We start from the raw sequence: 25,638 nt of genomic DNA on the forward strand, positions 1-25,638 counted from the left end.
CAGTATTTATAACAGTTGATCAGTTCACTATAGTTAATATTACAGTATGCTGTAGCATTCATTAACAATGTAAATATACAGTATACTACAATGTACTATAGTATGGTTCAAAAACACTAGTATTTACTATAGTATTTTTTCACCTGGGGGAGTTTGCTGTTCTTCTTCTAAAATGAATCCGTGAGTACAGTTTTTACAAACCCGTGGGAACGGATTGCGAAAGCGTGCGCAAGGGTTATGAATTTGTGGGAACGGATTTAAAAACCGAGGGTACGGTTTGCAAAATATGAGCGCACGGATTGGAAATTCGTGGTACGGTAATCAAAAAACTTGTGCTGGCGCTCATGCACACGTAACGCACAAGAGACTGAACATGATTCAAGGCCGCGATATACTCACGGCGAAGTACTTTTTAGTTGTTAGCTTAGAAGTAAAAAGAAGTTGTAAATCACCTTTGCAGCAATGTCTTTTAACAAACATCCCGACGCCATCCACTGCTGAGAGTGAAGTTTAGATGAATATGTAGCCTAATAAATGTGCTGCGTGTTTTCCTCTCAATAACAAAATAAACAACAAAAATGACAGCGGTGAGAAAACAACAGTTAAGAAATCAAATGATCATAGCGATATGAATATGTTTGCACCAGCTCTGCAATTCACCGGCATCATGTCGACAGATGAGGTAATTAAAATTACTCTGTTAGTTTTGATTATAAAGTATGCGAGACTAGAAAGTATATAGATCTGGTCATGTGAGACTAGTTTGAATTAATCACATTTATATGCATGGCAAAGCATTATCCTGTCATTCATTTCATATCTCATTGAACGGAAGAGAGGCTCTCGGGAGCGCGCGTAACCGTCACATCCTTTTAGATTTTCCCGGCAAAAACGTCCCGAGGCCAACCTAGGAAGTCGAAAGGGCTCGTTTTTTAGGTTTTGTTACCAGGTGTTCAAACAATGGCAATAAAATGCGATTAATACAATAAAATTCTCACATATAGCCCCTTGAATTAGGTAATCACTTACTTCACCTTATTGGTTAAGTTACATTTCCAAAGAACTTCCTTAAAAACCCACTATTTTGCTCATTTGTGGTTGTCGTGGTTCTGTTGGTTTTTTTTTTTTTTTTTTTTTTTTTTTTTTTACAAAGACATTGTCACGATGAGTTACTGTACATCTGTAACATTAAGCATGATTTATTTAAAGCATAATACATGTTTGGGTGATTTTTTGTTACAGTATTTCACAACAATACATTTTTAGTAGCTAGCCTATACATTTCAAGGAAGAGGAAGTCAAAGCATCAAAATAAACACTTAAGCCTTTTTTATTAATGATTATTTAATCTGTAAGCATTATGCGTTATTATTCGTTATTTATCCATGACTCGTTGTGGTGTGGCTGGGTTTTTTTACATTTGTATGACCAATGCCACTTCCTTTTACCCTCACGCGAGTGACAGAAGACTGGAAGTACATATATGGTCATATCATTCTCCTATTCTGAGACAAAGTGCAGTGCGTCTGTGTATGCATATAGCCTACTGTTCAAAAGTTCACTATTGCTGCATTTATTTGATCAAAAATACAGTAAAAACTGTGATGTTGTGAAATATTATTACAATTGAACATATTTTTTAAAATGTAATTTATTCCTGTGATATCAAAACTGAATTTTCAGCATCATTCCTCCAGTCGTCAGTTTCACATGATCCTTTAGAAATTATTCTAATATGCTGATTTGAAGGTCAAGAAACATTTCTGATTATTATCAATGTTGAAAACAGTTGTGCTGCTTCATATTGTTGTGGAAACCATGATTCAAAGATTCTTTGATGAATAGAAAGTTTATTTAAAAACAGAAATCTTTTGTAACATTATAAATGTCTTTACTGTCACTTTTGATCAATTGAATGCATCCTTGCTGAACAAAAGTTTTCATTTATTTAAATTAAAAATCTTCCTGACTCCAAACTTTTGAATGGCAGCATTTCAACAGTAACATTTATATGAAATATTATCGCTTATACTAACACTGTTATTTTCATGTTATTTTATCCCTCTTTCTTCCTTCACACACCCATTTAGGTGCCTGTAACCGGTTGAAACTATGATGTAATATGGTTTGAGGCTGTATTAGCAAGACAGGTTATGTTTCCTTATATATTTCATCATATTTCAACAACACGCTTACACAGATTGACTCATAGAAGGCCTGCTAAACTAGATTGGATAAAATAGGTGGGGACGCTTCCTTTGCTGTTATGTCTTTCACAATTTCCGGTGTATCTTCCTGGTACTGTTTACAAATTCTGATTTACTTAATCACTGTTGTGGGACCTAATAAATTAATGAACATAAATTCAGATTGTCTCATACTAAAACACCAAATGCGCAGCTGCTTTTATAAGCTGATGTGTTGTCCTAAGTATAAAAAGTAAATGCGGCCGTTTTCAAAGTTTTATTAGTTTACAAGCACTGTTACACAGCCTGAATGAGGAAGTTGCATAAGCACAGAAATTCTGCTGTTTGCGCTCCAGCGCAAATGAATGGGGATTGCCTGAAAAAAAATCTTCACTTTTGAATAATATATTTTCCCAATAACCCAATTGTGGATATTCTGCCACTGGAATAGGTAATTAATTAATATAGAACTGACCTCTGTGAAAATGAAAGTTAATAAGATCACGTATCTTTAATGTTAAAGTCTATTAAAATGCATTCTGTCTACATATTTTCCATCATCAGCACACCGTCCGTGTTCTGTCAGCCTGATTTTTGTGCTAGACAGTGTTGGGTGTATGTAATGCATTACTAATTAATGTAATTTAATTACTTTTCCATTGAAAAAGTAAAGTAAGGGATTACTTTCATTTTTATGTAATTTAATTACAGTTACTTCTTATGTAATTGCCTTATATACTATCCAATATTGGATTTAACATCAAAATTTAACGTCTAATGATAGAATGTATGCTTTTAATGTAAACTTCTTCGTTTAAATACGTGGATAACTTTATATTATTTATTTGAAAAAATTAAAAGAGCCGTCTTAGTATTGTTCAACTGGTCAAGCTTGAAATGGGATTTTAAAAAGTAAGTAACTTTTTAGATAGTAATTAGTACAGTAATCTAATTAGACTGTTGAAAATGTAATTAGTAGCTAGTAATTAATAACTTTTTTTAGAGTCACTTACCCAACACTACGCTAGATGGAGCGAAGTGGAAGAAAAAGAAAGAACACACATTGGAACACAGAAAATTATTAATACCCTATAATAACGCTATAAATATCCACATCAAAAATCTGTGATTGAAATTTGTGGAATAATTCAATTGCTTTATGATTTTGAGGGGGAAAAAAAAATGTAAAAGTTTTTAATTTTTATTGACATTTTAGTCTGAAATGAGTGGCATTAATCGTGTGAACTCCTTTGTACTAAAAGTCGACTTTTCACTTATACTCTTATGCAGATTATATAATTTATAGAAACATAAAAAACATTTGGACCCCACTAAATGAGGACAACACAATAATGACACATTAATTTAATAACAGCTATCTCATGGACACTTTCTGCAGCCACTGCTGTTTGACCTCTCTGACCTTATCACAGTTTTGCAGCAGGGCCTGAGTGAGTCAATGCCCTTTCAGAGGATCATTTCTTGAGATCAGTCCAAGTGTGGGTATCTGCAGGTCAGAGTAATGGGCGTGTGCCGAAAGATAGGGAATATGCCGAAAGGTCTTTAAAATTGGTTACAGACCAAAGTAAAGAGAGAGAGAGCTTCCGCTGAATGCTCTTGATTGCTGATCGTTCCAATAGTATCTTGTCATTTGAATTAAAACTAAATCGTACGTGCAAATAAAAACATGAACTCTTACATGATATGGATATTCACTACCCTCACCAACAATCGCTGCCGGACCTGAGACTCGAACCCATGACCTTTGGGTTATAAGTCCGACTCTCTATCCATTAGGCCACGACTGCCCAAAATTATAACTGTATAGGTAAGTATCCTTTTGAAATATAGCCAGTTATGTCTTACGTGAACGTAAACAGTTGAGAAAGAAAATGCATGTGTAACAGTATATTGGATACGTGCAGCTCTTAAAGTGACAGCAGCCTAATAAACCTACTGCTGTCTTTGTCCTCAATGTTAATCTAACAACAAAAGACAGAGAAAATCACTCACACTTGACTGGTTGAGCCCTGCTGGAGCAGCTCTAAATATTCACTGTGCTATTAAATTAAAAGTAAAATATGATAGAGCAATAATATGAACAGTGAAAGGAACAGTAGTCCTTACAATACATTTTAACAGGCAAAATTAGGCATGAAAATAAATGAAGGAAATATCTATTTGCTAAGCCAACTCATTTGATTCATATTCTTTTGGTTTCTCTGGCCAATATTTTTAAAAATTAAAGATGCAGTGCAAATACAGGTATCGATATACACCACTGATTTCTTCTGCTCACAAATTTGAATGCTGCTATTGAGGGTAAATGTCATATTATTCGACTACGCATTACTTAACGGAAAGCTTACGACCTTCTACCTTAAGAACAACCAAATAATGTACAGAGTTTTACTGGCTCTCACAGCACAAATAGTAGCCTACGCTGGATGGAGGACTGCAATCTTTTGCAAAACAAAATTGTAGGTAAGAAACTGTCTTAAATTTCTTTCAAATACAAGTAAATCTCAAAGATGAGTGTAAAAGTGTTTGCTCATTTGCCACAAGATAGCAGCCATGCACTCAGAGAGGAGACCGGGGCTAGTTGTCAGGTTATCTTTGTAACTGTAAATGCTTTCAGTTTCATAAGTACTCTTTTTTTTGGTTTCAAATGCGTAATTCAAAACTGTTGCGAATTAGGATACTTTTTTTGTGATTTCCACTCCCACCCCCCCTACAAACTAAAACACTTAAATTACATAATATTGCGAAACAAAATGACCACAAAAGTCACAAAAAAAAAAAAAAAAAAAAAAAACAGCTGGCGTAATTACAATTTGGGTTGATGTTTTTATATTTTACCTTTTACATTTTTGCTGTTTCAACTGTTGTTTTATGTTTCAGAATAGTTCTACTATAATGTTTTTGCTGAAAAGCCTGTAATAGGCTGTTTAATGGAAGGTTTTCATTACAACTTACACCATAGTGTGTGACAACATGAACTGTATTTTCGGACATGTTCAGTTGGATTTTAATAGTCAAGACCCTGAGAAATATTCACATAAATTCATCACAGAGTTTGTAAATTAGTAGATTAATTTAGAGTAAATTAAATTTAATTATGCAAATATAAGTAACTTGCCTGACATGTTGTCTTAATATAATATTCTTTATTAGTAGTTATTAAAAAATAACTTTCTTTTATGTTTTTTTTTTTTTTTTCTTGGCACATAAAAATGTTTCTTCACTCAAAAAATGCTGGGTTAAAAACAACCCAAGTTGGGTTTAAAATGAACTGTATTGCTTGCTTAAAATGAACTCAAAGTATGTTGGAAATGAACATTTATTAATAAGTTTGATGATTAAAAATTAAACAATAAACATTTATTAAATTGCTTATTAATAAATGTTCACCTTTTGATTATTATTGTTGCCTCTAGTAATTATGTGTCTGATTTTTAATTTTGGGTTCATTTTAAGCCAGCCGTATTTTAAACAACAGTTGAGTTAAATAAAACTGCAGCAGGTTGGTCAAACATTTAACCCAATCACTGGATTTGTCCATTTTCAACCCAACTTCGGTTGTTTTTAACCCAGCATTTTTTAGAGTGTTCCAAATCAAATGCTTTTAATTCATGTTTTAATATTTTTAATTAATTTGTATTATTAAAAACAAATATTCTCAGCTTGTTTTAAAGAAATAATGACAAAATTTAATGCCAAACTACTTATGGAAACTTTTTTTTTTTTTTTTTTTTTGCAAAAATTTTAACTTAAAGACCTTTTTTGTCCTTTTACCATAGACTGTACTTTGCACCACATAAAATAGATCAAATTGACTTTTAATTTGGTGAAAAAAAGATCATAATAGAAGAGTCATATTGAAGGTATTATATGACATAAAAATGTCCACTATGACGAAAAATTTCCTCATACAGGAAGTTCCCGCTTTGGAGAGTATAAAAGCCACACTTCAACTGTCACTAAGACATTAAACCAGAGACTCTCAGAAGAGAAACAACCACTAATTCCAGAGAGGAACTCAACTGAACGACTGGTATGTGGCTTGCAATGGCATCTTGACGTCTTTTAAGTCCGGCTATTAATTATTTTCCTCAATGTTTAAACATTTTTATGCTTTATTTTAGAACAATGGCATGCGAACGATATGAAAAAACCTTGGCTTCTGATGAGTAAGTATTACCAGATCAAACGTTTTTATATTATTTGTGTTATTATTTTTTGACAGTCTATGGTGTTGTTGCATTATCAGACAGTTCTCGATGAAAAAGCAGACAAATCGTTTACTTCTTGAATTCGCTTTGGTTTTATTTAAAATAGTTTGCCTAAAACTCGTCTGATTATATATTTGACTTGTTTCCTAAACAGTGCATCTGAGACAGACAGTGCAATTTACTCTGACAGTGCTGATTCTGATGAGATGGACTGCTCGGATCTACCAGCCATGGTGAGTTGCTTTTTAATATGCTTATAGATGTGGTCTAATTCATAATAAGTCATCTAAAACATAGGCTAACTCTAAAATTCGACTAAAAACATCGTTAAATCATTAAAGCCACGATATTTAATATTAATACATGGGAATTCATATACATTAACACTTTACGTTACATGATTTACGTTTTTTTTTTTTTTTTTTTTGCTGTTAATACGCAAGTATTTTTACGTTTTAGTGCTTATAAATACGTCAATGTTGTACGTTTTCTCTTCTCCAGAGCTGCCGATGCAACATGCATGAAGGCATTAAATTGGAAATGTGGAGGCATTCTACCAGCATGAAGCAAGTGGTGAACATCATCATTGCTCTGGAGAGGATGAAGAACATCAAACCAAAGTCTTCAGAGTTTGGTGAAGAAGAGGTGCTCAACATCATCATGGAGAATGTGATCCAAGGTACCACTAGCAAACTTTTATGCAGCTAAAACTAGCTTCTGGTGGTTTGATTGTACATTGACTGTCTGGTGGATCTGGTACACCACCTCAGTCAAGATGGTTAGAGCTGGCTGGCCACAACAAACCAGTTACTGTGTTCCAGTTACCACATGACCTAGTTTGTCCAGCGTAACCACAATAATTATGAATTTGCAATACCATACTAAAGGATAATTATAGAACTGTTGAACTAATGAACCAAAAAGGAACTGCCTCGAGCTGAATCATGACTGTCTTTTTCAAGCAGCTTTAGAGCAAAGTTTGAATTTGACTAATATTTGTTGAAGCTTGCATCATTGACTGTGCTTGCCGAAAATGGGATTTTTCCAATAATCATCAGAGTAAGATGTTTATGTGACACGAGCAAAACTTCACTCCCGCTTACAAGCAATTATTCTGATTATTCTCTAAGAATTCTGGTTAATTTTTACCGCCATTATTCATATACTCCTCTGAACCGCACAAACGATGAACTGACATACTGGCCACTGTTTTAACACATTTCAATGGACGTATTGGATTTTTTATTTTTTTTGCTGACCGGAAATAGTAGGTCATCCGGGTACTGTTTTATCAGTACTTCAAATTCGAACATACTCCTTGTGTCACATCCTGTTTTTCGCCTACTATATAGTAAAGAAGTGTGCTATTTCAGATGCAGCCAAAGTGTTTACATGCCTGTTTATTGCGATTAAATGAAATAGTAAATCTTTCACGCAATTTAGCAAATAAAGGGAACGAAATACTAAATTGTGCGCATGATTTAGTAGATCAAGGGAACGGAATAGTAAATCGTGCACACAATTTACTTTTTTTTTTCTTGCATGTCATGTGCGGGGCTTGAAGTCATATGTGAGTTGACTTGAATATCAACTTGACCTAAAAAGGAATTTGACAACCAAAACGTTTAAGCATTTGCTTTTCTTTTGCTGTTGTTGTTGTTGTTCACTAATGTCTTTTTACTTCCACAGCACGTCGTGTGACTGCAGCTGAGGCAACACCATCTTACTATAAGACCAGCAAGACCTTGCAGTGCTCCATTTGTGATCAGTTCAAGAAGTTTCTGGTGAAAAGCAGCGGATCTCCTCGTCTGCTGGGTGTGACGCTGAGAGACGGAAACAGCGATTCGAAAGGTAAATCTCAAATGGGTTCAAGGGGGTTCTTGACTCAATTTATGCCAAAAAGGTTCTATATAAAGAGAGGAGTCTTAGTGATTGCATAATACTTTCATGTTTAATGGGTCAATACAATTTTTTCTAGTGATAAAGTATGTTTATGAGCTGCTAAATTCATAAAAATTTCATTAAAATTAAAGATGAATTAAATCTAAATCCATAAAATGATGGAAACCCCTAAAAGGTTCTAAGAAGCGCCTGACGGAACTCTTTAAAGTTCTATATAGAACATGTGCGTTCACATTTAAATACAACTTCAGAAATATCCTTTTGACGTTTCTCTCTTAACCTACACTTTTTCTTTTTTCAGTTCGATTCAATCTGTCCATGTATGCATCACCAAGTGCCACCCCGAATGCATCCCAGCCTGTGTGTCTGGCCATTTCCAAGAGTAATCTCTACCTTGCTTGTACCGAGTCGGATGGTTCTTCCCCTCACCTGGTCTTGAAGGTTTGTTCAGCACACCAAGTTCCACAACCTTCCCACCAATTTTTTCACCCACATTATAAAATAAGGATCTAATCACCTTTTTCTTATTTCAGGAGGTCACTGAAACTCTCAACACCATTAAAGCTGGTGACCAACATGCCAACCTCCTGTTCTTCAGGAAAGAGACCGGTGTGGCTAATAACACTTTTGAATCCGTTAAATATCCTGGATGGTTTATTAGCACGGCTTTTAAGGATATGGAGCAGGTGGAAGTGTGCCAGGTGCCAAGTAGCCGAATCACAGACTTCACACTGGAGAACAAGTGATCCGGAGTTAAGAATCAAATTTGATTTCCTAAATATTTCCAGAGAGTATGTACCAAGTACAGTTTATGTTCTGGATTTATTCATTATTCCAAACCTTTTAAAACTTGATGTGTACAGGCAGCTGTTAGACTCCTGCATATCTTGGGCTTCTGGGTGTTGTTTTTTGCAATATGTGAGGATATTATTGTGGTAATGGTAAATTCACATTGAATTTTTTTCCCAAATATTCATGTTTTTCTATATCCATAATTTGTAACAATATTTAATATTTATTTTCTAAATTATTTTATTTATTTTTTAAATCAAACTTGTTTTGCTCTTGATTGTGTTATGAAATAAACATATGAAATAACCATTACATGTTGTCGAGTTGATCAGATCTTCAGACCTAGAGTGCTTCATTTGAATTTGGGACGTCCACCTAAATTTTCAACATTTAAAAAAAAAAAAAAAAAACACACACACACACGATAAAGGTTGATCATTTACTTCCTTCCAAACATGTGGGGAAATGTATCAAAGATGTTGTTTTTCCAAGCACATTTTAATCACACTTAAAAATTTAGGGGTCATATATCTATATACAGTATCTCACAGAAGTGAGTACACCCCACATATTTTTGTAAATATTTTATTGTATCCTTTCATGTGACAACACTGAAGAAATGACACTTTGCTACAATGTAAAGTAGTGAGTGTACAGCTTGTATAACAGTGTAAATTTGCTGTCCTTTCAAGATAACTCAACACACAGCCATTAATGTCTAAACCGCTGGCCACAAAAGTGAGTACACCCCTAAGTAAAAATGTCCAAATTGGGCCTAATTAGCCGTTTTCTCTCCCCGGTGTCATGTGACTCGTTAGTGTTACTAGGTCTCAGGTGTGAATGGGGAGCAGGTGTGTTAAATTTGGTGTTATCGCTCTCACTCTCTCATACTGGTCACTGGAAGTTCAACATGGCACCTCATGGCAAAGAACTCTCTGAGGATCTGAAAAAAAGAATTGTTGCTCTACATAAAGATGGCGTAGGCTATAAGAAGATTGCCAAGACCCTGAAACTGAGCTGCAGCATGGCGACCAAGACCATACAGCAGTTTAACAGGACAGGTTCCACTCAGAACAGGCCTCGCCATGGTCGACCAAAGAAGTTGAGTGCACGTGCTCAGCGTCATATCCAGAGGTTGTGTTTGGGAAATAGACGTATGAGTGCTGCCAGCATTGCTGCAGAGGTTGAAGGGGTGGGGGTCAGCCTGTCAGTGCTCAGACCATACGCCGCACACTGCATCAAATTGGTCTGCATGGCTGTCGTCCCAGAAGGAAACCCGGTGAGGAGTACAAAGACAAGTGTGTCTTGCCTACAGTCAAGCATAGTGGTGGGAGTGTCATGGTCTGGGGCTGCATGAGTGCTGCCGGCACTGGGGAGCTACAGTTCATTGAGGGAACCATGAATGCCGACACGTACTGTGACATATTGAAGCAGAGCATGATCCCCTCCCTTCGGAGACTGGGCCGCAGGGCAGTAATCCAACATGATAATGACCCCAAACACACCTCCAAGACGACCACTGCCTTGCTAAAGAATGTCTCCAGACCTAAACCCTATTGAGCTTCTGTGGGGCATCCTCAGACGGAAGGTGGAGGAGCGCAAGGTCTCTAACATCCACCAGCTCCGTGATGTCGTCATGGAGGAGTGGAAGAGGACTCCAGTGGCAACCTGTGAAGCTCTGGTGAACTCCATGCCCAAGAGGGTTAAGGCAGTGCTGGAAAATAATGGTGGCCACACAAAATTTGACACTTTGGGCCCAATTTGGACATTTTCACTTAGGGGTGTACTCACTTTTGTGGCCAGTGGTTTAGACATTAATGGCTGTGTGTTGAGTTATCTTGAAAGGACAGCAAATTTACACTGTTATACAAGCTGTACACTCACTACTTTACATTGTAGCAAAGTGTCATTTCTTCAGTGTTGTCACATGAAAAGATACAATAAAATATTTACAAAAATGTGAGGGGTGTACTCACTTCTGTGAGATACTGTATGTGTGTATATATACACCAATCAAGCATAACATTATGACCACTAACAGGTGAAGTGAATAACACTGATTATCTTTTCACACGGCACCTGTTAGTGGGTGGGATATATTAGGCAGCAAGTGAACATTTTGTCCTCAAAGTTGATGTGTTAGAAGCAGGAAAAATGGGCAAGAGTAAGGATTTGAGCAAGTTTGACAAGGACCAAATTGTGAAGGCTAGACGACTGGGTCAGAGCATCTCCAAAATTGCAGCTCTTGTGGGGTGTTCCCGGTCTGCAGTGGTCAGTATCTATCAAAAGTGCTCCAAGGAAGGAACAGTGGTGAACTGACGACAGGGTCACGGGTGGCCAAGGCTCATTGATGCACGTGGGGAGCGAAGGCTGGCCCGTGTGGTCCGATCCAACAGACGAGCTACTGTAGCTCAGATTGCTCAAGGAGTTAATGCTGGTTCTGATAGAAAGGTGTCAGAATACACAGTGCATCGCAGTTTGTTGCGTATGGGGCTGCATAGCCGCAGACCAGTCAGGGTGACCATGCTGACCCCTGTCCACCGCCGAAAGAGCCAACAGTGGGCACATGATCATCAGAACTGGACCACGGAGCAATTGAAGAAGGTGGCCTGGTCTGATGAATCATGTTTTCTTTTATATCACATGGACATGCATGTGCTTCACTTACCTGGGGAACACATGGCACCAGGATGCACTATGGGAAGAAGGCAAGCCGGCGGAGGCAGTGTGATGCTTTGGATATTGTTCTGCTGGGAAACCTTGGGTCCTGCCATCCATGTGGATGTTACTTTGACACGTACCACCTATCTAAGCATTGCACACCATGTACACCCTTTCATGGAAACAGTATTCCCTGGTGGCTGTGGCCTCTTTCAGCAGGATAATGCACCCTGCCACAAAGCAAAAATTGTTCAGGAATGGTTTGAGGAGCACAACAACAAGTTTGAGGTGTTGACTTGGCCTCCAAATTCCCCAGATCTCAATATATATAAAGAATTAGTATGGTTTATGTATCAGGTCACCTGCTCTGGTCCTACAGAATTAGAAAATAAAACTTGAGCGCCCCCATGTGATAGAAATAATCACTGCACACAGACTGTTCATTGCTTTAACTAAGAAGCATAACTGTCCTCAGTGTTGTATATTAAATCTGTGTGTCCATTAGAATTCTTCTGATGATTCATGATGTGACCAAAATATCACATTCAGACATCTCAATGATCTTCAATTTAATATCAGAAGATTTAAAGCAAACCATGATTTGACTGATTTGAGTTTTTCAAATAGAGCGCTTCAAATGGCAATCATTTTTAGGCCTATAGCAAAACCTGTCTACAATAAAATTTAAATAAGAAATGTTTCAACTGTATTTTCATTAACATTATCACTTTGTTATAAATTTATGTTTAACAAAAAAATCCTGAATAGACCATTTGTTTATTTGTAGCAGTAGTAGTATAGTATACATTTTCATAGATGCCACTAAAGCAAAAATAAATTGGCCTAAATAAAAAACTTAAAGGCATACGTTAATAAATATTTATGGCACAGGAAAGACGAGATGAACCTCAAATAGAGGAGACTGGGTATGGTTGTAACACTTTTTGCTTCAGCATCTGTACATTTTTAAGCTATGGTGCTCAAACATTTATGGGTCAATGACGTGACGGGTCATTTTTTTGTATAATAATAGTAATAAAAAAACAAAGATATGAAATCCAAAGTATGTAAGGTAGTTCAACTAGATTTCTTTTATTGAATCCAAAAGGTATTTTGCTACATATAAAGGTATTTTAAAGATTTTGAAGTGTCAAAAGGTCATTTGGTTTAACCGTCCAAAGGCCAATACAGCCATTTCATTTGTGATTAAAATATCTTAAAATGTAATAAATGTATATATTTTTTGAATTTCATTGATGTCATTTGGAGTAACCAATATAAAGGGACCATTTTGGATTAAGTCATGCGTTCAATATCATGTGACAGGATGTGACATAATTTAGACTCCTGCAAAGGACCACATGGTTGTGAAGCAAAGTAACTAACTCTCTTTTAACTATTTGAAAAATTCATGTTTTCACTCGCTCATACACATCCTGATACATCAGGTCATTCGGTACAACCGCTATAAAACATGGAAAATGTTGTAATATTTTAAAATACTACTAAATATAAAATGTTTATTTGTCCAAATTTGTCCATTTGTCAAATACGTGGTGTGCCTTTGTTACAATCTACTCCACTACCGGGGTAAGTTGTAACAATTATTTGTGAATATTCTCAATCAGGGTCACAATTAACCACTTCAGCATTCTGATCAGGGAGTAGGAGTCATCATATCTTTTCCAGCTTTTATTTTGTGCAGGGTTTCACCATATACATATTATGCATTGAAGGTTGTTTCTGCAATAAATAAACAGCAGTAAATAACTAAATATCAAACATAAATATCTACATACTGTTGTATAAACAATATAAACTACCATCTTAAAGAGCGATTAGCAGAATAAGAAAAAGGAAGTAAACAGAATAAAAATGCTGGGTTAGAAAAAAAAAACCCAAGTTGGGTTGAAAATGGACAAACCCAGCGGTTGGGTTGAATGTTTGCTCAACCTGCTGGGTAGTTTTATTTAACTCAACTATTGTTTAAAAATGACTGTATTGCTTACTTAAAATGAACCCAAAATATTAATACGATTAATAAATTATTTTATTGAATAATAATTAAACAATAAACATTTATTAAATTGCTTATTAATAAATGTTCACCTTTTGATTATTATTGTTGCCTCTAGTAATTATGTGTCTGATTTTTAATTTCCAACCTATTTTGGGTTCATTTTAAGCCAGCCATACAATAATTCTTAAACAATAGTTGAGTTAAATAAAACTGTCTATTTTTTTGACAGTCTATTTTTAATTACAATCTAACAATCTATTTTAATTTTTTATTATTTAAAACAAATGCTTCTCTTATTTTAAAGAAATAATAATAAAATATAATGTCAATAATGTTTTGGTTTTTTTGCAAGAATTTTAACTTTGTCTTTTTTTCCCTTTCTTTGTCTTTTTACAATAAACTGTGCTTTGCGCCACACAAAAAATATCAAATGACTTTTAATTAGGTGAAAACAGAATCATAAAAAAGAGGTTTATGTTATTTTTGAATAAATTATTAGATCCGGACAACAATGCACGTGAGCTTAAGCACAACCTAACGTCCTCCTGAAATTCTTTTTCCTCAGGAGAAAATTAACATAATTATGTTTTATAGTTTCCAAATAAACTTAAGTTGAGTGAGATCGGAATTGCCTCTTATAAAACGTGATGCACCGGATGATCTGCCCACTATGTCAAAAAACAGAACTTTCTCAGGGAAAGTCACGCTCTTAAGAGGAACGAGTCTGGGAATCGATAAAAAGGCAGTCTTCAACTGTCACTAAGACATTAAACCAGAGACTCTCGGAAGAGAAACAACCACTAATTCCAGAGAGGAACTCAACTGAACGACTGGTATGTGGCTTGCAATGGCATCTTGACGTCTTTTAAGTCCGGCTATTAATTATTTTCCTCAATGTTTAAACATTTTTATGCTTTATTTTAGAACAATGGCATGCGAACGATATGAAAAAACCTTGGCTTCTGATGAGTAAGTATTACCAGATCAAACGTTTTTATATTATTTGTGTTATTATTTTTTGACAGTCTATGGTGTTGTTGCATTATCAGACAGTTCTCGATGAAAAAGCAGACAAATCGTTTACTTGAATTCGCTTTGGTTTTATTTAAAATAGTTTGCCTAAAACTCGTCTGATTATATATTTGACTTGTTTCCTAAACAGTGCATGTGAGACAGACAGTGCAATTTACTCTGACAGTGCTGATTCTGATGAGATGGACTGCTCGGATCTACCAGCCATGGTGAGTTGCTTTTTAATATGCTTATAGATGTGGTCTAATTCATAATAAGTCATCTAAAACATAGGCTAACTCTAAATTTCATTTCTCCCAGCCTGGTCTCATTGTTAATACGTAGGTATTAATACGTAACTTTCAAAGACACAAAACGTACATTTTTGTACGTTTAGAAAGGTGCTAAAACGTACAATATTGACGTAATTATGGCACTAAAACGTAAAAATACTTACGTTTTTACAGCGAAAAAACGTAAAATATTTACGAATCTTTCATGTCATAAAGATATATGTATAATTTCCATTTTATCGTTTTGTAGATAAATGTAAGATCCCTAATCCCCATCCCGAACTTAAACCTACCCATTTTATACAGAATGTTAAAAGAATAAAACATAAAGAACAGAAATGTGTAGGAAAATGACAATTTTAGTGAAAATATAACATTAAAACGATATTTTGAGCCACTAATCCTACACCTACCCCTAAACCTACCCATAACCATTTCTTTAAACTACCTACTGTCATAAATAAAAGAATGACAGACAAACAAGCGTAATCACAATCATTTATTTTTTGCGAAAATATCAAAAGTGGTACCAAAAGTAGTTGTGTGATGATGAGTTCCAGTCACAGTCCTCTCTGGAGGTAGGGTACAGAGCAGAATTAAATTTATTAATCCATGAAAATATGATAAATCCGGCTTCTCTCCGTGAAGGCTCGCACTCATTTCAAATGTCAATCCACTGAAACACGGCATGTCGTAATCTGTGATGAAGCAGGTGAGAACCAATGAGCGTTCGATATCAGTGCCGTAAACCATGTCGTAACGCTCGAGGGTGGCGCTACTTTCAAATTTAAATCATAACGAGCGCGAGCTTTGACTGTGGCTGTCGCTGCTGCTGAGAATGAAGATGAAGATCGATGGATAAAGGGCTGAATTTGGATCTGTTCCTTACAAACATATGGATTCTAAAGATTTGGAGTACAGCGAACAAATAAAATGGATGTGATTTGTGAATTTATGTTGTGCTTTGGTGTATCTTATGGTTGTATTGTCAGTCGCTGCATAGGAGAAAACGCCTTCTGTGTCTCACAGCAAACAAACTAAATATTACAAAATGCTCAAAGAATTACAGAAAATTTATTCATAAGGTTTCAAATTGTAGTCTTGTTTAACATTATGCAATCCTCCGAAACGAGCAGCACAAGTCACGAACAGAAATGTTATTTCATATTAAGTAGATGAGTAAACTGCTTTCAATAAATTCGACTAAAAACATCGTTAAATCATTAAAGCCACGATATTTAATGTTAATACATGGGAATTCATATACATTCACACGTTACATGATTTACGGTTTTTTTGCTGTTAATACGCAAGTATTTTTACGTTTTAGTGCTTATAAATACGTCAATGTTGTACGTTTTCTCTTCTCCAGAGCTGCCGATGCAACATGCATGAAGGCATTAAATTGGAAATGTGGAGGCATTCTACCAGCATGAAGCAAGTGGTGAACATCATCATTGCTCTGGAGAGGATGAAGAACATCAAACCAAAGTCTTCAGAGTTTGGTGAAGAAGAGGTGCTCAACATCATCATGGAGAATGTGATCCAAGGTACCACTAGCAAACTTTTATGCAGCTAAAACTAGCTTCTGGTGGTTTGATTGTACATTGACTGTCTGGTGGCTCTGGTACACCACCTCAGTCAAGATGGTTAGAGCTGGCTGGCCACAACAAACCAGTTACTGTGTTCCAGTTACCACATGACCTAGTTTGTCCAGCGTAACCACAATAACTATGAATTTGCAATACCATACTAAAGGATAATTATAGAACTGTTGAACTAATGAACCAAAAAGGAACTGCCTCGAGCTGAATCATGACTGTCTTTTTCAAGCAGCTTTAGAGCAAAGTTTGAATTTGACTAATATTTGTTGAAGCTTGCATCATTGACTGTGCTTGCCGAAAATGCGATTTTTCCAATAATCATCAGAGTAAGATGTTTATGTGACACGAGCAAAACTTCACTCCCGCTTACAAGCAATTATTCTGATTATTCTCTAAGAATTCTGGTTAATTTTTACCGCCATTATTCATATACTCCTCTGAACAGCACAAATGATGAACTAACATACTGGCCACTGTTTTAACACATTTCAATGGACGTATTGGATTTTTTTTTTTTTTTTTTGCTGACCGGAAATAGTAGGTCATCCGGGTACTGTTTTATCAGTACTTCAAATTCGAACATACTCCTTGTGTCACATCCTGTTTTTCGCCTACTATATAGGAAAGAAGTGTGCTATTTCGGATGCAGCCAAAGTGTTTACATGCCTGTTTATTGCGATTAAATGAAATAGTAAATATTCCGCGCAATTTAGCAAATCGAGGGAACGAAATAGTAAATCATCCATGCGATTTATCAAATTGAGGGAACAAAATAGTAAATTGTGCACACAATTTAGTAAATCGGGGAACAAATTAGTAAATCGTGTGCACAATTTACTTTTCTTTACTTGCGTGCCATGTGCGGCGCTCCATTGTATTGTAAAAAAGCGCTTTATAATGTGACTTGACTTAAATATAAACTTGACCTAAAAGGGAATTTGATGACCAGAACGTTTAAGCATTTGCTTTTCTTTTGTTGTTGTTGACGTTCACTAATGTCTTTTTACTTCCACAGCACGTCGTGTGACTGCAGTTGAGGCAACACCATCTTACATTAAGACCAGCAAGACCTTGCAGTGCTCCATTTGTGATCAGTTCAAGAAGACTCTGGTGAAAAGCAGCGGATCTCCTCGTCTGCTGGCTGTGACGCTGAGAGACGGCACCAGCCAATTCAAAGGTAAATCTCAACACTCTTATTAAAAAACTGGAGTTCTTGACTCAATTTATGCCAAAAATGTTCTTTATAAGGAGAGGCGTTTTTTTGTTGTTGTTTTTTTTAAAGTTATATTTATGGACTTTTTGTGCCTTTATTCGGAGAGGACAGTAGAGAGCAGACAGGAAAGCATTGGGTGGAGAGAGGGGGGCAGGATCGGCAAAGGACCTCGAGACGGGAATCGAACTCGGGTCGCCGTGAACGCATTTGTGCCATATGTCGGCGCACTAACCACTAGGCTTGTTTTAGTGGGTTATTTCAGGGGTTTTTTAGTGATAAAGTATGTTTATGAGCTGTTAAATTCATAAATCCATAAAATGATGGAAACCCTTAAAAGAATCACCTGACAGAACTCTTTAAGGTTCTATATAGAACATGTGCGTTCACATTTAAATACAACTTCAGAAATATCCTTTTGACGTTTCTCTCTTAACCTATACTTTTTTTCTTTTTCTTTTTTCAGTTCGATTCAATCTGTCCATGTATGCATCACCGAGTGCCACCCCGAATGCATCCCAGCCTGTGTGTCTGAACATTTCCAAGAGTAATCTCTACCTTGCTTGTACCAAGTCGGATGGTTCTTCCCCTCACCTGGTCTTGAAGGTTTGTTCAGCACACCAAGTTCCACAACCTTCCCCCAATTTTTCACCCACATTGTAAAGTAAGGATCTAATCACCTTTTTCTTATTTCAGGAGGTCACTGAAACTCTCAACACCATTAAAGCTGGTGACCAACATGACAACCTCCTGTTCTTCAGGAAAGAGACCGGTGTGGCTAATAACACTTTTGAATCCGTTAAATATCCTGGATGGTTTATTAGCACGGCTTATGAGGATATGGAGCAGGTGGAAATGATCCAGGTGCCAAGTAGCCGAATCACAGACTTCACACTGGAGGAGAAACAAGTGATCCGGAGTTAAGAATCAAATTTGATTTCCTAAATATTTCCAGAGAGTATGTACCAAGTACAGTGTATATTCTGGATTTATTCATTATTCCAAACCTTTTAAAACTTGATGTGTACAGGCAGCTGTTAGACTCCTGCATATCTTGGGCTTCTGGGTGTTTTTTTTGCAATATGTGAGGATATTATTGTGGTGATGGTAAATTCACATTGAATTTTTTTTCAAAATATTCATGTTTTTCTATATCCATAATTTGTAACAATATTTAATATTTATTTTCTAAATTATTTTATTTATTTTTTAAATCAAACTTGTTTTGCTCTTGATTGTGTTATGAAATAAACATATGAAATAACCATTACATGTTGTCGAGTTGATCAGATCTTCAGACCTAGAGTGCTTCATTTGAATTTGGGACGTCTCCACCTAAATTTTCAACATTTAAAAAAAAAAAACTAAAAAAACATAAAGGTTGATAATTTGCTTCCTTATGAACATATGGGGAAATGTATCAAAGATGTTGTTTTTCCAAGCACACATTTTAATCACACTTAAAAAATATAGGGGATATACAGTATCTCACAGAAGTGAGTACACCCCTCACATTTTTGTAAATATTTTATTGTATCTTTTCATGTGACAACACTGAAGAAATGACACTTTGCTACAATGTAAAGTAGTGAGTGTACAGCTTGTATAACAGTGTAAATTTGCTGTCCTTTCAAGATAACTCAACACACAGCCATTAATGTCTAAACCGCTGGCCACAAGTGAAAATGTCCAAATTGGGCCCAAAGTGTCAAATTTTGTGTGGCCACCATTATTTTCCAGCACTGCCTTAACCCTCTTGGGCATGGAGTTCACCAGAGCTTCACAGGTTGCCAATGGAGTCCTCTTCCACTCCTCCATGACGACATCACGGAGCTGGTGGATGTTAGTGACCTTGCGCTTTAGCAAGGCAGTGGTCATCTTGGAGGTGTGTTTGGGGTCGTTATCATGTTAAAATACTGGCCTGCAGCCCAGTCTCCGAAGGGAGTGGATCATGCTCACAGTACATGTTGGCATTTATGGTTCCCTCAATGAACTGTAGCTCCCCAGTGCCGGCAGCACTCATGCAGCCCCAGACCATGACACTCCCACCAACATGCTCGACTGTAGGCAAGGCACACTTGTCTTTGTACTCCTCATCTGGTTGTCGCCACACATGCTTGACACCATCTGAACCAAATAAGTTTATCTTGGTCTCATCAGACCACAGGACATGGTTCCAGTAATTCATGTCCTTAGTATGCTTGTCTTCAGCAAAGACTGTTTGCAGGCTTTCTTGTGCATCATCTTTAGAAGAGGTTTCCTTCTGGGACGACAGCCATGCAGACCAATTTGATGCAGTGTGCGGCGTATGGTCTGAGCACTGACAGGCTGACCCCCACCCCTTCAACCTCTGCACAACCTCTGGATATGACCCTGAGCACGTGCACTCAACTTCTTTGGTCGACCATGCGAGGCCTGTTCTGAGTGGAACCTGTCCTGTTAAACTGCTGTATGGTCTTGGTCGCCGTGCTGCAGCTCAGTTTCAGGGTCTTGGCAATCTTCTTATAGCCTACGCCATCTTTATGTAGAGCAACAATTCTTATTTTCAGATCCTCAGAGAGTTCTTTGCCATGAGGTGCCATGTTGAACTTCCAGTGACCAGTATGAGAGAGTGAGAGCGATAACACCAAATTTAACACACCTGCTCCCCATTCACACCTGAGACCTAGTAACACTAATGAGTCACATGACACCGGGGAGAGAAAATGGCTAATTGGGCCCAATTTGGACATTTTTACTTAGAGGTATACTCACTTTTGTGGCCAGTGGTTTAGACATTAATGGCTGTTTGTTGAGTTATCTTGAAAGGACAGCAAATTTACACTGTTATACAAGCTGGAAAAACGGGCAAGCGTAAGGATTTGAGCGAGTTTGACAAGGGCCAAATTGTGAAGGCTAGACGACTGGGTCAGAGCATCTCCAAAACTGCAGCTCTTGTGGGGTGTTCCTGGTCTGCAGTGGTCAGTATCTATCAAAAGTGGTCCAAGGAAGGAACAGTGGTGAACCGACGACAGGGTCACGGGTGGCCAAGGCTCATTGATGCACGTGGGGAGCGAAGGCTGGCCCGTGTGGTCCGATCCAACAGACGAGCTACTGTAGCTCAAATTGCTAAAGAAGTTAATGCTGGTTCTGATAGAAAGGTGTCAGAATACACAGTGTATAGCAGTTTGTTGCGTATGGTGCTGCATAGCCGCAGACCAGTCAGGGTGACCATGCTGACCCCTGTCCACCACAGAAAGCGCCAACAGTGGGCACGTGAGCATCAGAACTGGACCTCGGAGCAATGGAAGAAGGTGGCCTGGTCTGATGAATCATGTTTTCTTTTACATCACGTGGATGGCCGGGTGTGTGTGCGTCACTTACCTGGGGAACACATGGCACTAGGATGCATTATGGGTAGAAGGCAAGCCGGCGGAGGCAGTGTGATGCTTTGGGCAATGTTCTGCTGGGAAACCTTGGGTCCTGCCATCCATGTGGATGTCACTTTGACACGTACCACCTACCTAAGCATTGTACACCATGTACACCCTTTCATGGAAACGGTATTCCCTGGTGGCTGTGGCCTCTTTCAGCAGGATAATGCGCCCTGCCACAAAGCAAAAATGGTTCAGGAATGGTTTGAGGAGCACAACAACGAGTTTGAGGTGTTAACTTGGCCTCCAAATTCCCCAGATCTCAATCCGATCGAGCATCTGTGGGATGTGCTGAACAAACAAGTCCGATCCATGGAGGCTCCACCTCGCAGCTTACAGGACTTAAAGGATCTGCTGCTAACATCTTGGTGCCAGATACCACAGCACACCTTCAGGGGTCTAGCAGAGTCCATCCCTCGACGGGTCAGGGCTGTTTTGGCAGCAAAAGAATGACCAACACAATTTTAGGAAGGTGGTCATAATGTTATGCCTGATATATATATATATATATATATATATATATATATATATAAGAATCAGTATGGTTTATGTATCAGGTCACCTGCTCTGGTCCTACAGAATTAGAAAATAAAACTTGAGCGCCCCCATGTGATAGAAATAATCACTGCACACAGACAGTTCATTGCTTTAACTAAGAAGCATAACTGTCCTCAGTGTTGTATATTAAATCTGTGAGTCCATTAGAATTCTTCTGATGATTCATGATGTGACCAAAATATCACATTCAGACATCTCAATGATCTTCAATTTAATATCAGAAGATTTAAAGCAAACCATGATTTGACTGATTTGAGTTGTTCAAATAGAGCGCTTCAAATATTTAGGCCTATAGCAAAACCTGTCTACAATAAAATTTAAATAAGAAATGTTTCAACTGTATTTTCATTAACATAGTCATTATCACTTTGTTATAAATTTATGTTTGACCAAAAAAAATCCTGTATAGGCCATTTGTTTATTTGTAGCAGTAGTAGTAGTATAATTTTTAATAGATGCCACTAAAGCAAAAATAAATTGGCCTAAATAAAAAACTTAAAGGCATACGTTAATAAATATTTATGGCACAGGAAAGACGAGATGAACCTCAAATAGAGGAGACTGGGTATGGTTGTAACACTTTTTGCTTCAGCATCTGTACATTTTTAAGCTATGGTGCTCAAACATTTATGGGTCAATGACGTGACAGGTCATTTTTTTGTCCAAAGGCCTTAATAATAATAGAAAAATTATTAACCCTATATTTTGCTACATATAAAGGTATTTTAAAGATGTTTAAACTGAGACACTTTACAATTTTATGCACAAAATGAGCTCATTTCAAATTTGATGCCTGCTCATTTTGTGCATAAAATTGTAAAATTTCTCAGTTTAAACATTTATGTTATCTATGTGTATTGTGAATAAAATATTGGCTCATGTGATTTGAAAGTCTTTTAGTTTTCATTTTATTCAAATTAAAAAAATGTCCCAACTTTTCCGGAATTCGGGTTGTACACTCTAAAAGTGCTGGATTAAAAACAACCCAAGTTGGGTTTAAAACGGACAAACCCAGCGGCTGGGTTAAATGTTTGCCCAACCTGCTGGGTAGTTTTATTTAACTCAACTATTGTTTAAAAATGACTGTATTGCTCGCTTAAAATGAACCCAAAATATGTTGGAAATTAAAATGTGTATGTTTAATAAATGAACATTTATTAATAGGTTTAATGAATAATAATTAAACAATAAACATTTATTAAATTGCTTATTAATAAATGTTCACCTTTTTTTATTGTTGCCTCTAGTAATTATGTGTCTGATTTTTAATTTCCAACCTATTTTGGGTTCATTTTAATCCTGCCATATAGTAATTTTTAAACAATAGTTGGGTTAAATAAAATTACCCAACCCAACTTGGGTTGTTTTTAGAGTGTACATGAATATGGTATTGCCACCTGATACCATCACTGTACCATGGTACTGCCGCTGCTGTTTGTAAGGCCACCAGATGGCATCTTGCTGGGTTCTTTGCAGCAGAGGTTTGTCCCAGTTGGTTTCACTTGTCCCTGAAACAAATACATGATTGTGAGATTTAAAATAAAAGTCATGAGTGACAGATTCCATTCCAGAATTCCAGAAGTTCATTAAAGACATCTGTAAAAAATGACAAATGTTCAGATGGATTCTTTTTATAAAACACCTAAACAAGTCCCGAGTACCAAAATCATCCCTGAATGATTAAATTATTATAAAGATCAATACAAAATTCTGCAGCAGCATCACAGTGATTAGTCAGTTGGCGTTTCCAGCTCAGGTGATTAGATCAAAAAGACCTGCGGTTCCCTGAGCAAAGATTTAATTCAGGTGTTTATCCCAAATCTAAAGAATCCCTCACCCACAAACCACCCTGTGATTGTCTAAAGAATCAGCATTACCGCATCTCTCCATTACAAGTCCCACTGCAGCAACCCGATTCCCTTTTCACACAGTGGCTGCATTGAATTGCACAAGCCGAACCCATGCATACAAAGGACAGAGTGTCATGAAAGATGTTTCAGGTCATTCTGAGCTGCTGATCGCATAAAACACATAATCACATGGCAAGTTCATGTTAGCTAACTTATTGTGTTACCCCGAATATGTATTTGGTCAAACTGTATGATGGTGTATTTTTTTTAGCCTATATTAAAAATGCAACTTCCTGGGCAAGATTGTTAATGCTTTAAGTTTTTAATTACAATTATTCATTTAGCATACTCTTTAATCCAAGTGAATGTGATGATAGATTACATAAAAACACATAAAAATAAATGCAGAAATGGCATAAATGCTATTCATTATTCAACTTAATTTCAAGTGATTGAACATAATCTGTCTCTCCCCGGCCGTTTGCACGCTCACACACGCATGCTGCAGAATATATGTCTCACATTCCGGGCACATGGCAACACCAGCTAAATATAGCCTGCCAGCCCAGCAGAGCACGCTGGGATCAGGGTTTCTTCCTGCGAACGCAGAATCCCCATCACGTAACGCCCCCTCCCTCCTCCTCTTTACGCTGTCCTCTCATCTGCTCGTGCGTTTGCGTCTCACCGGGGAACTCGAGCTGGTTGCCAAAGGCAGCAGTTCATTTACGGAGTCAAGCAGTGTGTGTCGCTCTCTGAGGACTTCTGCTCAAACTAATGTCAAAGCATTGTGCACAAAAAAAAAAAAAAAATCAACTCGTTATTTGCTGTTTGTTGTGTTTCAGGGGAGACTACAGCTATCAAAAATGTGTTCTAAGAACACTCCCATTAAGTTATTTAGACGTTATTTCTGAATGTTCTCTGAACATTTAAATGTTATATATGTTTTTTTTTTTATTATGCGAACGTTAAAGGGATAGCTCACCCATAAATAAAAATTCTGTCAACATTTACTCACCCTCAAGTTGTTCCAAACCTGTATGAATTTCTTTCTTTTGCTGAGCACAAAAGAAGACATTTTGAAGAACATGTGTAACCAAACAGTTGATGAGTCCCATTGACTTAGTATGGAAAAAAATACTATGGACGTCAACGGGGTTCATCAACTGTTCGATTACCGACATTCTTCAAAATATCTCCTCTTGTGTTCAGAAGAGAAAAGAAATTCATACAGGTTTGTTTGGAACAATTTGAGGGTGACAGAATTTTCATTTTTGGGTGAACTGTCTCTTTAAGGGAACATTCCATTTTACAAACATTATTGGATTGTTACTCTGAACATTCTAAAACATTTTAAAATGTTACAAACTAAAACATTTCAGAAAAAGACATTCCATGAATGTATGTTTTTGAACATTATCCAAGACCAGATAACTTTGAACAAACATTCTATTAACGTTACTGGAACGTTTCTTCATAACTTTGAGAGAACCTTGCCAGAACGTTAGCCAATGTTCTGAGAATGTTCCCTTTTTGCTGGACTCTGGAAGGGCTTGTTCACAAATATTACACATTTTATAATATAATTTTAATAATGACAGATGGACAATGGAGCCAGATTATGGTTTCAACCCCTTGAAAATAAATCTAAAAATGAATAGCATTTTTTTTTTTTTTTTGCAATCAGCAACTCAAAAATAGACCTATATAAATAAAATATATTATAAATAATATACTTTTGAATGAAAAAACCTATAAAGCATTATTAATCTTGAAAAAGGATGTAGTTTTAACATAAAAACCATAAGGTTTGACCAAATAATACATAGGCAACAAAATGGTCTCATTATGCATTAGCTAACATGAATTAACAATGATAATATATTTTTGTTAGTGAAATATAATTCAT

At 36.7% G+C, this 25,638-nt stretch overlaps 1 protein-coding gene and 1 long non-coding RNA gene across 5 annotated transcripts; one reads left to right on the plus strand and one right to left on the minus strand.

Annotated features, from left to right (window-relative positions):
- Positions 1 to 6,118: 6,118 nt before the first annotated feature.
- On the plus strand, positions 6,119 to 19,181 carry il1b (interleukin 1, beta). Of its 4 annotated transcripts, none has more exons than XM_051908150.1 (7): positions 6,119 to 6,240; positions 6,332 to 6,376; positions 6,573 to 6,651; positions 6,920 to 7,097; positions 8,108 to 8,269; positions 8,622 to 8,761; positions 8,854 to 9,424. In XM_051908150.1, the coding sequence occupies exons 2-7, from the start codon at positions 6,336 to 6,338 to the stop codon at positions 9,064 to 9,066; spliced, it is 813 nt and encodes a 270-aa protein (XP_051764110.1). In that variant the 5' UTR covers positions 6,119 to 6,240; positions 6,332 to 6,335; the 3' UTR covers positions 9,067 to 9,424. The 4 variants fall into 4 exon arrangements, with proteins under 4 accessions (XP_051764110.1, XP_051764108.1, XP_051764107.1 ...); XM_051908148.1 differs by lacking the exons at positions 6,573 to 6,651; positions 6,920 to 7,097; positions 8,108 to 8,269; positions 8,622 to 8,761; positions 8,854 to 9,424 and adding exons at positions 14,956 to 15,034; positions 16,470 to 16,647; positions 17,717 to 17,878; positions 18,378 to 18,517; positions 18,608 to 19,181 and having other exon boundaries at positions 6,127 to 6,240; XM_051908147.1 differs by lacking the exons at positions 6,332 to 6,376; positions 6,573 to 6,651; positions 6,920 to 7,097; ... (1 more) ...; positions 8,622 to 8,761; positions 8,854 to 9,424 and adding exons at positions 14,718 to 14,762; positions 14,956 to 15,034; positions 16,470 to 16,647; ... (1 more) ...; positions 18,378 to 18,517; positions 18,608 to 19,181 and having other exon boundaries at positions 6,128 to 6,240.
- Positions 7,005 to 17,710, minus strand: LOC127520206 (uncharacterized). Its single transcript, XR_007932063.1, has 2 exons — positions 16,734 to 17,710; positions 7,005 to 7,183 (listed from the first exon to the last, which is right to left on the minus strand). It is a non-coding gene; the product is annotated as an uncharacterized LOC127520206 (long non-coding RNA).
- Positions 19,182 to 25,638: the final 6,457 nt, after the last annotated feature.

The sequence above is a fragment of the Ctenopharyngodon idella genome, chromosome 10 (assembly GCF_019924925.1).
Source record: "Ctenopharyngodon idella isolate HZGC_01 chromosome 10, HZGC01, whole genome shotgun sequence".
NCBI classification, from domain to species: domain Eukaryota; kingdom Metazoa; phylum Chordata; class Actinopteri; order Cypriniformes; family Xenocyprididae; genus Ctenopharyngodon; species Ctenopharyngodon idella.

Excerpts from the sequence above, each read along its gene's own strand:
- il1b (XM_051908148.1), top strand. The coding sequence starts at position 6,336 with ATGGCATGCGAACGATATGAAAAAACCTTGGCTTCTGATGA. Across the intron at positions 16,648-17,716 it reads CATGGAGAATGTGATCCAAG|CACGTCGTGTGACTGCAGTT; the intron begins GTACCACTAGCA and ends TTACTTCCACAG. Across the intron at positions 18,518-18,607 it reads CCCCTCACCTGGTCTTGAAG|GAGGTCACTGAAACTCTCAA; the intron begins GTTTGTTCAGCA and ends TTCTTATTTCAG.